We start from the raw sequence: 12,864 nt of genomic DNA, 5'->3' as shown, positions 1-12,864 counted from the left end.
TTTTTTTTTTTTTTTTTATGATAGTCACAGAGAGAGAGAGAGAGAGGCAGAGACACAGGCAGAGGAAGAAGCAGGCTCCATGCACCGGGAGCCCAACGTGGGACTCGATCCCAGGTCTCCAGGATCGCACCCTGGGCCAAAGGCAGGCGCTAAACCGCTGCGCCACCCAGGGATCCCTCTATCCATTTATCTATTTATTTATAAGTGGACTCTATGCCCAACATGGGGCTTGGACTTACCCCACGGATAACAGTCACATGCTCTACTGACTGAGCCAGCCAGCAATCCCCCAACCCTCATTCCAGACCAGCAGGACTTTTTGGGTTTTTTTGGTTTTGTTTTTTAAAGATTTTATTTATTTATTTGACAGAGAGTGAGATAGAAAGAGTGAGAGAGCACAAGTTGGAGGAGGGGAAGAGGGAGAAGCAGCAGACTTCCCGCTGAACAGGGAGACCGATGCCTGGGTCAATCCCAGGACCCTGGGATCACAACCCGAACTGAAGGCAGATGCCCTAACCATCTGAGCCACCAGGTGCCCCCAAAAGGACTTTTTGAAACACAGAACCATATTCCTGATTTTGAAAACCAAAAGAGTTTGGACCTTATAAGTCAACCCTTACCCCCAAGAAAAAGAGTAGACCCCATCCACTTACCTCGTTGGGAAGGGCTGTTGCTCCATCTCCATCCCGGGGGACACCATCCTTCCCCACCTGGGGGAGCACTGAGAGTCTGGCCTCCTCACTGCCACCTGACTTGGCTGCCTTCTTGTTCAGGATCCTGGCCATACCCTCTGGCTGATGGTAGCTGGCTGGGGACAGGGGTTCCGGCTTCTTGGTGCTCTCCTCCCCTGCTGCTGAGGTGGGGCTTGGTGCCCGGCCACACACATTGCGGAAGAACTCCTGCACAATGCCGTATTTTGGAGGCTCGGGCTTGGCCCGAGCCTCAGACATGCCCAGTTTCCAGACAGACTCTGTGCTCCCCGAGTGCTCCACCACACTGAAGAGGCTGGATAGCCCATCGTTGATGTTCCTCAGGACGGGGCTATCCCTTGTAGTGGTGGAGCGGGCCCAGGCCGAGCCATTCTGCTTGCCCTGGTGCAGGTTCCATAGGCTGCGGTCCTTGGTGCTGTCCAGCTTGGACACAGACCGCCTCTGGAGCTTTGGCGAGCCATACTTGGGTGAGCAGCAAGGCCGCTCAATACGTGAGTGCACCTTGTCCAGGGAGGAGGAGATCTGCTTGCTGCGCACGGACACAAGTGAGGAGCTGCGGGGTGACCAGCTCTTACTGTGGAGGCTGCTGCGGGGTGGGTCGGTCTGCAGGCCCACGCTGACTGTGCGGATGGTCTGCGTGCCCACACTGGCCAGGCCCACCGTCTGGCTAGATGTGCTCTTCACCTTCCTCTCCAGTGAGCCCGAGCGCATGGCCTGGCGTACACAGTTAGTTATCTCCTTCATGTCGTCACTCATGTTGCCCGACATCTCAAAGTCGTGCAGGGCCGCTGGGAAGCTGGGCCCTGGTGCAGAGGGGCTGCCCCCTGAGCCTGCATCCAAGCGCTGTCGTGAGAAGTTGCAGAGCCACCGGCTGTAGGAGCTCTCGGCCAGCCCGTCGGCCTCGGTCGACTCCTTGGGTTTGGCTGTGGTAAAGAGGAAGCCGGGCTCGATGATGATCTTGCCCTCCCGGTCATGGACCACGGGGACGCCCAGGCGCCGGGCCACCGGGGGGCTGTAGTACACGCGGATGCCTGTCTTGTCGGGAGCTGTGTAGCTACGCTGCATCTGCCTCCCTGCCGGCTCCTGGCAGCCCAGGGTGCCCAAGCGGTTGCAGTCCCGCGGTGGGAGGCTGGGCTGCTCCTGGGCATCTTTCTCTGGGTCTACCGGCTGGGTGCCCACAAAGGCAAAGGCAGGGTTGTTGGGCAGCTTCTTACCCCGGGCAGCTTCACCAGCAAGGTAGGGGGAACAGTCCAGCAAACTTTCAAACTCAGACATGGAGGAAACAGATTTGGTCCTGAGAGGAGTAGAGGAGGAAGAGTGGTGTTAGTGGAAAAAAAGAGAGGGAACAGGCACTCTGGTCATTCTCCCCAGTCCACGCACTGCACAAGGGCTGGAACCATGACCTACCCTGCTCACCTCCTGGGGGAGATGCTGTTGGAGCCCTGCCCCATGTCACCTCAGCACTCACACCTACATATCTGACACAGCACACTCTGAACACCTGCCATTCTCCACCTAAGGGCTTTTTTGTGACTGCAAGAGTATACTTGGCCTCCATGCAGAGGAAGCTACAAATATCAGAGTTTTGCCTCTAGACAAAGCCCTCACAAACAACAGGTTGATTGGGCACCTCAGTACCCAGCCTCCTCATTCCTTAGGTGGGAGAACTCTGAGTTGCATGTTCCACTCTGGCTCTCAGAGTTCCTCAGTGAAACTGCACTTTGTCCACAAAATGACAACATCCCCCTTTAGGGGCTGCCTTCCCTCCTTTGTGTCACTTCCAGCATTTCCTAAAATCCTTTCCCAAATGAACCATTTGTACTCAGATCCTTGTTATAGGATCTTTGAGACAAGCTCTCAAATCCTGTGTTTGCTTTCGGGGGAACTCAAATAAGACGACGTTAAATCACCGGCACAGACCTGACACATGTGTTGCCTGAGGACCAAAAGTGCCAGGTGTATGTAAGTGCACCTCATAGGCCAGATCATTCGGCCCTCTAGTGACTCTCGCAGACAGCTTCTATTATACTATCCCCCCTAGAGAGAGATGGGAAGTACCAGCCAAGGTCACATCACTGGAAATGGCAGAGTAGGAGTTCAAACCCCACACTCTGACTCCAAAGCCCACTCTCCTACCCCGGGCCCACCTGGCTTGAGGATGAGCTCATGGCTCTGATGGGGTCTTGTCGCCCTCCTTCTACTCATGGATTTCCTAACAGTGGAGACATGGCCCTGACAGCCCTGGGGTCACAGAACAGGGCCAGGCCCAGAGGAAGATGCTCAGTAATTCCAGGAACAGAAGCCTTCCCTAATTCCCCTAACTCCAGATACAGGGAGAAGGAACCCCAGGAGGAGCTGAACAGTTTCTTTCAAAGGTAGGATATATGGAGCCTCAGGTTTTCATGCATGTCCACAATCAAACAAACAAGAAAAACCAAGGGCTGGAATTCTCATTGTTCCATGCTTCCTGGCTCCTGAGTGGCTTCAGTTCTACAGAAAACACATACCAGGGTTCTCCGAGCTCTGCTGAGGTGCCATGGTGGGATAATGAGGCCAGAGGAAGAAGACAGGCAAACGGGTGGGGTGGGGAGAGGAATCTGAAGGGCAGGCCATGGCAGGGACTACAGGCCTGCGCAGGGCAGGGACTGAGGAGGCCAGTACCTTTTTAAGGCGGTGCCCCCAAGTTCAGCTTCAGAAACTGCCTCCTTGTCAAGGATCTTCTCATTCCGTGTCTGTCAAGGAAAAGAAGCAGGAAGGGTGAGTTCTGGCCACCAACACACCAAGGGAAGTTGACAGGAGGTCAGTGCAAGAGCTGACCCTGGATTGCCTCTTGTGAGCAGGACTGATGTCCACACAGATCTATAATGCCCATTGGTCAGTTTCTGGCTACAAGTGGGCCTAACACTCGCATAGGTATGTGATCCAGGCTTGGCCAATTAGAGCTCCAAGAGAGAACCCCAAGGAAAGAGTCTTTTTAGAAGTTATTCTGAATGTGGTGACAGCAACCAAGCACCCAGTGGCCACTGTTCTGTTGGTGGTGACAGCAGTGACCTCAAGATTCAGCAGAGAATGGGATTTTCATTTTACCACTAACGTAACTGGAGCCCAGAGAGGGAGAGAATGACTCATTCAGGATCACACAGCTACTCAGAGGCCTTGCTTTTCTGAAAGGCACAGTTGAAACCAAGAGAGGGCAAGCACCTGGCCAGGAACACAGACACCCAGCCTCTCTCCAGACACGGAAGGATGGGGCTGGCAGAGGGCTCCTCACAATTCCTCAACCATCTGCTGAAACAATGGGGTAGAGATCCCAGGATTGAGGAGCCCAAAATGCAAGGGTGTGATTGGTGGGACAGAGTTAGCCTCCTCCCTGTCACACCCCCGCAAGTGAGGGACTTTGCAGAGCAGCCAGGTGCCAAGAGAACATGATGGCCTGTTACCCTACTCACCTCTTTCCAACTGTTGTCCTGTTTCTCCAGGTCTGAGTGCTTCAGGATCCAGGGTTCAGCAGCCTTCTGCAGCTGGGCAAGGGTAAAGATGATGGTCAGTGGCAGGCATGGCTGATGAGTGGGCCTTTGTCTGTGCAAGGCCACTTCCCAGGTTCTGCTCAGAGCCCGGATGACCCAGTCATGGACTAAGAGCCATTTTCCCTTGGGCAGCAGCTCTGAGCCACTAAAAGATGGATTTGGTGAAAGCAACCACTTACAGGCATCCTTATAGATGCCATTCTATGTGCTACAACAACCGCTGTCACAACTATGTTACTTCATGCTACAATTCCTGGATGGGCTAGGTCAGCTAAGCAGCAGCTGAATCACATGAAAGTCTGGGCTCCGTACTAGGAATGAGTATATTAGATGGAATGTGACCGGCCTCTACTCGTGAACAGCTCTCTATGAAAGAGGCAAATAAGTATAAACAATATGTATTTTATGATAACATGATTGACTTAAAAAAAGGGAATCTGGGCAGCCCCAGTGGCCCAGCGGTTTAGTGCTGCCTTCAGCCCGGGGTGTGATCCTGGAGACCTGGGATTGAGTCCCACATCAGGCTCCCTGCATGGAGCCTGCTTCTCCCTCTACCTGTGTCTCTGCCTCTCTCTCTCTCTCTCTCTCTCTCTCTCTCTCTCTCTGTGTGTCTGTCATGAATAAATAAATAAAATCTTAAAAAAAAAAAAAAAAGGAATCTCTGAATATAAAATTAAGCAGCAAGAAAGGGAGGAATGGGTTAAAGTATGTTTTTGCAATATTTGGGTCTCATATAAAGATGAAGTCCTGATTTATATAATTTAAATAAAAAGTAAAATGAAGGAAAAAGTCAAAAAGAGTGGCATACAGCAGCTTGGTAAATGGCAGCTGGGTGCATGATGTGTAGTAGGGTGTAACGGTCAATGATGGTTTTTTTCCTATTCCCCCCTCTTTTGGTCCTCAAAGGACTCTAATTTTCCCAAATTTTCGGGCTTTGCTAGCTCTAGGGGTAGGCACATGACTTACAACTGGCCAATCAGCCTTGTGGAAAAGGAAAACTCTCTATTACCACTGCTAAGCTGGGATGATATGAGCACAAAACAGTGACCATATTTGAAGACAGCTTTGGCTTATGAATAAAGCACAGAGGAGAGCAAGCCTGAGAGACTGGCAGAGAGGCAGATGTAGCACCTATTGCCTTCTCTGAGCACCTGGATCCAGCTATAACTGAAGGAGATCCCAGCCCCGGACTTCTCCCACAATGAGTCCCCATTGTGGTTGGAGCAGGCCTCACCTGGCTCAGACGGTTCTGCAGCTCCTTCACCTGCTGCTCCACCTGCTGCTTCTCACCCTGAAGCCGCTCCACCAGCTGCAGCTTTTCCTGGCTCCAGTTGCGCTCGCTGATCTGTAGCTGCCGTGTCAGCTCCATGACAGCACTGTAGGACTCAGCCAGCAGGTGCTGCTGCTCCTCACGCTCCCTCTGTAGGGCTGCCTTCCAGTCGGGCCCTGCCCGCTCCCCAGCCCCTTTGCCAGTCTTTAGCTCCACCTGCAGCAGAAGGAAGAGCAAACTGGGTGGCTGGCACCAGGAGACCCTTCCTCTCTGGCTCCCTGTCCACCCTCCTTCACTCTCAGGCACCAGCAGGGGGCGGTGGGGGAGAGCTCTCCTCTGAAGAACCCCCACCTGCTGACCATCCCATGCAGAACTAAGCCCTCCTCAAATTGGGGGTTGCATGGAGCTCGTTTCACTTGCCAAGCTCCATGCTAAGGGCTTCTCAAGCATTATCTCAGTATCCTCATGAAATCTCAGCAAGACAACTGCTTTTCTCGATATTTTAGGGAAGAGAAAGAGGTTCAAAGAGGTTATTTGTCCCAGGTCACACAGCTACAAAATGGCAGTTTCCTAGTTACCGCTTCTCATATTCTAACAACTCTTACAAGTGGTCTGGGTTTATGGTTAGTGGGGGACATGTGCCCACAGTCACACAATGAATGTGTGCAGGAATGAATCCAGTGTGATGGCTTTCACGGCACCAAGCCTCGGGGTGGCAGGAGGTAAACACAAAGCCTCAAGCCTCAGTGTACCTTCCCAGGCTGTGGTTTGGTATGTGGAACCCAATACGGGCCGGTCAGCTTCCCAGTGGGTAGGGGCATCTAGAATGGCTCGGTTTAGGGGTCAGGAAGAAATGTGCAGATGGGGCAGGAGCTATGAGCTCTACAGGGAGGGTGAGAGGAAAGAAGGGTGGCACAGGGAAGCCAGAAGTCTGTGCGCACTGGGAAGAAGGTTGAGATCATAGTGAGTGAGAGAAGCCAGGAGAGACAGAAGTTTGGGGAGCCAGGGTCAAATCTGCCACTTATTTGCTGAGTGTAAGAACCTGGTAAAGAACCTTAACCCTTCTGTGCTGGTTTTGTTACTCATCCAGCAGAGATTATCAGTGTACCCACCCCCAAGGAGCCCGTGATGACCAGAAAGGCAGCCTGCCACAGGGGCAGGCTCGGAGGAAGCTGGGACCTGAAGAGTCATGGCAGTTGGTGGCGGTGGAGAAGGTCAGGGCGTTTTCTTTGGGAAGAAACCCGCCCTCTCACTTTTCAGACCAGAGGAAGGCAGCAACTTGCCCCCTAGCACACAGCAGAGACCACACCTCCAGGGCTCCTGGTTAAGGCTCCTGCAGTCACACTGGATTGTGGGGAGGGGAGTAAAACAAAGCCAGGTAGCAAGGGATGAAGGGGATCCTTTTGAGGAGATGGGGGAGCAAATGAGGACAGCAGGCAACAGAAGTCTGGCTACACGTGTGAAGGATGTGACCAGGTACAGACAGGTAGTTAAGCATCTGGCCTCACCTGTGAACCCATGGTGGTGCAGCAGAAGTGCCTATGACGTCCCATGCCCATTTGTCAATCCTCCACCTTCCTTTCTTGGCCCAGTGACTTCCAGTCCCCAGTGTTTCTGGCACCTTTGCTGTGTGACTCAAGGTAAATCTCTTGCCCTCTCTGGACTACAAGAGGAGGTGAAGAGGTGGTTCCTATGCCTCTTAGAAGCATGGCTTGGGCATTGTGCTCTCAGATCTAACACCCCTGAGGGCTTAGATGAGGGAGGAATAAAAGGGGGGAATGTCTCTGACAGGTCGGGGACTCACCTGGGCAGTATGGCTCTTCAACTCTGCCCGTTCTGTCTCCCAGGTGGCCTTGGCCTTGGCAAACTGCTGCTGGAGCTCAGTCAGACCACGGCGCTCATCCCGAAGCAGCCAACACAGCTCCTTCAGCGTCACCTTCATGTCAGCCAGTGTCTTGATATACTCATTGGGCTGCAGATGGGGGCAAGGCCTGAGTCAGCAGCTTGGGAGAGGTGGGAAGGGGAGCCTGGGCTGGGAGCATTTACCCAGAGCCCAGCCCAGTACTCTATCTGGTCTTGAGCAATCCCCATGACCTCCCCAGATCATCTCACCCAGGTAAGCCCAGGCCTGGCCACCTCCTAGGCTGACACATACCCCAGCCTCACATAAAACCTCCTGAGGTCACAGCAATTGTTATTCAGCCTAAATGTGAGATGGGCCCTGACTTCTTCGAGCTTCTGCAGAGCCTAGGCCCTGGGTCTTTATCCTTGCCCAAGATCTGTCTCTCTGACCCACCGTGGGCCACATCCAGGTACCCCATAATATCTAATTATGTCTATTTCAATAAATGTGTATATTTCTATTAATTATAAACACATATATTATTTAATTTTGAATCCAAGCTATCTATGCAGCCTCCGTAACAGCCTGACTCAGGCCCCATCATCTCTCCTTGGCCCATGACCTATTTCCTACCTACCCAAGCTAACTGTGTATGACCCTGGGAGCCTGACCCCATCACTTTCTGCCCCATGGCTTGATTTGAGGGTTCCTAACTCCAGACCACAAGGCGTCTCTTCATATGACCCCAACTTGATGTCCTTAAGCCTACTATGTACATCCCAACCCATAGCCAATCCCAGAATACCCTGCCACACCTCTGCAAACACAGTTACCATGGTCCAAAAGGGCCTTTGCCCCATTCTCTATTATGCAAGCTCCTATTCATCCTTCCAAACCCTCCACCTATTATCCCTTCACTGTGACACTGTCCCCTACACTCTAGACAGAATTAACTGCTCTCTTGCATGTGACCACAGTCCAACTGCTGTCACTGCCACCAGATGACTTATCAGCCCCACAGCACTAAGCATCTGGGGCCAGTAACCAGGTAATAACCATCTGCAGCTCCAGTGCCCCATGCAAGACAGGTCAGAGAAGATGGAAGGAAGTGATCATCAAACAGACAAAGGAAGCATGGGCAGGACAGGACTGGGAAAGGACTGGGAACGCACCGTATTTTGGGTCCAGCTGTCCCCCGTGCAGGTCTTGTTATCTGAATGCTGGGCATTTAATTCTTCTTCCTCCATTAGCAGGTACAGCTCCTTCATGCTATTTACCTATTTTTAAAAAGCCACATTCAATAGGGACTGGAAGGGTGTCATGCCTGGAGTCTGAGCATCAGGAGAGGGGATTGAGGCTAGTGGCCCAGATGGAAAGGGTATGACACATCCAGGTAGAAAGAAAAAAGGGGGATTTATGGTCCAGGACGGACCAACGGTACTCTAGTTTGACACTGATTTCCCAGATTTTAACTTGGGCTCCTAGGCACCATCTAGGCCTAGGAGTACAGCTGGGAAGGCAGGCCCCTCTTTCCTCCAATGCCACCTCTGTCCCAAGGGCCATCAGGCATCCTTGAGAGCTACTCAGAAATAACCATGTTGCCAGATGAGGTCTACAGGTAGGCCCTGTGGATGGAATAAAAGGCCCAAAGGGACCCCCATAATTATAGAAAAGGCAACCAAAAGTTTGGGTGGACAGAGAGAACCTTCCTGGGAGGAGGTTTGCTGCTGATGGATTCTGGGTAGAAGTCCAGAGCCACCCAAGGAAACCAGGGTACTAGTTCAGGATGAGAATGAAGCAGAAAGAAGCCAGGTTCTGACTGGAGTGCCTATCCATCATTCACTCAAAAAATATTTACTGAAAACCTACCATGCACCAGGCCCTATGTTCGGAGCTGGGGATAAGCCAGGGAGCAAGACAGACAAAAACCCTTGTCCCCTTTAGCTTCCATTCCAGTAGCGGGAAAACATACAAATAAGTGAAATGTATGAAACAGCATTAAATATTTGGAACATCACACAGTGAAGTGTCAAGGAGAAAAGCAAGCAAAGAGCTGGGATGTGCTGCATGTGGCTACTCAAGGAGGGCCTCAGAGAGATGCTGATATTTGGGCAAAGCCCTGAAAGAGGTGAGAGACTAAGTAATGTGAACTGCAGGTCGAGAATTCCAGGGAAAGGGCACAGCAAATGCAAAGGCCCTGAGGTGGGAACATGTCTGTTTGAGGGAAGCAAGAGAGCCAAGGAGAAAGTGAGAGAGGTACAGGGAACAAGCCTAGTGGACCAGGCTCAAGACTTGTAGGGACTCTGGCTTCTGCTCTAGGTGAAATGGGAGCCAGGGGAGGACTGTGAGCTGAGAAGTGATCCCCACCTGACGTTTGGTTTCACGAGATCACTGCAGCTGCTGAGCCTACTGGGCAGCAACAGAACCTCCATCAGAAAATTTTGGAGGATGCCATCCACGTGGAGCCTATGCCACCTGGGGTACCTCCCCATACCCATCTGAAATGCAAAATGCTTGATGGAAGGGTGCAAGAATAGAGAAAAGAGACCAGTAAGAGGCTGCAGTAAAAATCCAGGGAATGAGAGATGGTGGCTCAGCCAGGAGGGATGGCAGAGCGGCTAGGTCAGACTCTAGATAGATTCTGGATAGATTCACAATGTGCAAGAAAGGCCATTTAAGTCATATTTAAGTCAGCTTATCCTCGGGATAAGCTCCCGAGGGAGCAGGTGTAGGTAAGGGAGAGACATGGCCCAAGGGCTGAGCCTGGGAGACTCTGATGTTAAGGGAGGTCAGGGAGAAAAGGAGGGTCCAGCCAAAGAGATCAAGAAGGAGCAACCAGTGAGGTGGAAGGAAACCCAAGAGAGTGTAATGTCCTAGAAACCAAATGAAGGGCTTCTAGTGTCAGGGCAGGTACCAAGGGGAAGTATGGGGAGGGGGCAGGGCAGGGCCTACCTGAATTAACACCCCAATTCTGTCCCTGGTCATGAGTATCCAAACATACAGACCTTGGTTGTCTGTATACACAGATGCATGATTCTTTCCCCGAAATCCTTGAGTCCAGGTGTGCTTGGAATTCAGAATGCTCAGGACTTTAGAAAGACAACATGGTACCTACACTATATATCGTACAACTGCCCCAACAGGTCTGGTGTACCACTCTATGCTCAAGCCAAGCACACTCATGCTTCCCCTATAAACATATGAATATTAACATGAGATGGGATAAAGGTTTTGTGCCAAATGAATGTCAGGCCAACCTTTTCCAACTGAGTTAGATGCAACCAAACACAGATTTTGTTAAGAGCTTCCAGATTTCAGGATTGAGGCAAGTAATCAAAGATCTTTATCTGCAGTAGAATGGGAATAATAATTATTTCCATATCATAGCATATTTATAAAGATGAAATGGAGTAATCCACCTGAAGTATTTAAAACAGTACCTAGAACACTACACTCAGTGCCTAGGGTTTATCATTCACATGTATAGTGTCATTTCACACATACAATTTTGCATGTGTGGACACATATATTCTTTGAGAGTAAGAATATATATTAAGTTTATTATTTATATAGCTATATATGTGTGTTTAGATTATATTTATGCAAATGTATGTATCTGTTTTGACAATATATGTGGTTATATCTTTTCTTAAAGATTTGAGAGAGAGAAGGAGGGAGAGCACAAGTGGGGGGTAGGGGAAGGAGCAGAGGGAGAAGGACAAGCAGATTCCCCACTGACCAGGGAACCCCATGCAGGGCTCAATCCCAGGACCCTGAGATCATGACCTGAGCTGAAGGCAGATGCTTTACTGACTGAGCCAGCCAGGTACCCCATAATATCTAATTATGTCTATTTCAATAAATGTGTATATTTCTATTAATTATAAACACATATATTATTTAATTTTCTACACTTATCTCTTTTTTTTAAAATAAAGATTTTATTTATTTATTCATGAGAAACAGAGAGAGAGAGAGAGAGAGAGAGAGAGGCAGAGACACAGGCAGAGGGAGAAGCAGGCTCCATGCAGGGAGCCTGATGTGGGACTCAATCCCGGGACTCCAGGATCAGGCCCTGGGCGGAAGGCAGGCGCTAAACCTCTGAGCCACATAGGGATCCCCTTATCTTTTTTTTTTCTAAAGTAAGTTTCTTTTTCTCTTTGTTGCTCAAGTACATGGAAATATCTAGAAAGGTTTATACCAAATATGGAGGATTTGCCTGAGACAAACTGACTTAAAATATAGATTCTGTGGTCTCCAATTCACTTCGGAGGGGGTAGGAAAATATCCAACTCAGAAGCCAAAACTGGCTTCCTGGAAAATCAATATGGTGGTTAAAAAAATCAATATGGTGGTTCCCCAAAATATTAAAAATAGAACTACCATGTGAACCAGCAATCCCACTTCTGGGTACATATCCAAAGGAAATGAAATCTGAATCTTAAGGAGCTATCTGCAGGCCCATATTCACTGCAGCATTATTCACAAAGCCAAGATATAGAAACGACCTAAGTGTTCACAAATGAATGGATAAAGAAAATGTGGTGTATGGGATGCCTGGATGGCTCAGTGGCTGAGTGTCTGTCTTTAGCTCAGGGCATGATCCTGGGGTCCTGGGATTGAGTCCTACATCAACTCACTGTGGGGAGTCTGCTTCTCCCTCTGCCTATGTCTCTGCCTCTGTCTGTGTTTCTCATGAATAAATAAATAAAGTCTTTAAAAAAAATGTGGTGTATGTATATACAATACCATAGAATATTATCAGTCATAAAAAAGAAGAAAATCTGGGACATCTGGGTAGCTCAGTGGTTGAGTATCTGCCTTTGGCTCTGGGCGTTAATCCTAGGGTCCTCGGATCAAGTCCTGCCTCAGCTCCCCAGAGGGCGCCTGCCTGTCCCTCTGTCTATGTCTCTGCTTCTCTCTCTGTATCTCTCATGAATAAATAAATAAAATCTAAAAAAAAAAAAAGAAGAAGAAGAAAATCCTGCCATTTTTGATAACATGGATGGACCTAGTAGACATTATGCTAAGTGAAATAAGCCAGATACAGAAAGATAAATACTGCAAGATCTCATTTACATGTGGAATGGAAAAAAAGTCAAACTCATACAAGCAGTGAGCTTGTATGTGGAATGGAAAAAAAATCCAAACTCATAAAAGAAGTGAGCAGAACAGTGGTTGCCAAGAGCAGGGAGGAGGGGGTGGGGGTGGGGGGTGATAGGGAGATGTTGGTCAAAGAGTACAAAGTTTCAGTTATGCAGGATGAATAAGTTCTGGAGATCTATGTACAACATGGTGACTATAGTTAACAATACTGTATTGTATAATTGAAATTTGCTGAGAGTTGGGATGCCTGGGTGGCTCAGCAGTTAAGTGCCTTCCTTCAGCCCAGGGCATGATCCTGCATAGAGCCTGCTTCAATCTCTACCTGTGTCTCTGCCTCTCTTTCTGTGTCTCTCATGAATAAATTAAACCTTAAAAAAAATTTAAAAACTGCACACACACACACACACA

General features: G+C 49.7%; 1 protein-coding gene across 2 annotated transcripts in view; it reads right to left on the bottom strand.

Moving 5' to 3' along the window:
• Positions 1-12,864, bottom strand: part of SOGA1 (suppressor of glucose, autophagy associated 1) — a 74,224-nt gene that overhangs the window by 11,979 nt on the left and 49,381 nt on the right. For both annotated transcript variants that reach the window (XM_041732472.1, XM_041732471.1), the window contains exons 9-14: positions 8,523-8,627; positions 7,312-7,479; positions 5,472-5,723; positions 4,160-4,231; positions 3,372-3,442; positions 654-2,004 (exon numbers count right to left, since the gene is read on the bottom strand). In XM_041732472.1, the coding sequence (XP_041588406.1) occupies positions 654-2,004; positions 3,372-3,442; positions 4,160-4,231; positions 5,472-5,723; positions 7,312-7,479; positions 8,523-8,627 (2,019 nt within the window). The remainder of the gene's footprint in view (positions 1-653; positions 2,005-3,371; positions 3,443-4,159; positions 4,232-5,471; positions 5,724-7,311; positions 7,480-8,522; positions 8,628-12,864) is intronic.

The sequence above is a fragment of the Vulpes lagopus genome, chromosome 18 (assembly GCF_018345385.1).
Source record: "Vulpes lagopus strain Blue_001 chromosome 18, ASM1834538v1, whole genome shotgun sequence".
NCBI lineage: Eukaryota > Metazoa > Chordata > Mammalia > Carnivora > Canidae > Vulpes > Vulpes lagopus.
Note: the sequence above shows the minus strand (reverse complement) of the source record. Positions and strands in the feature narration are given on the sequence as shown.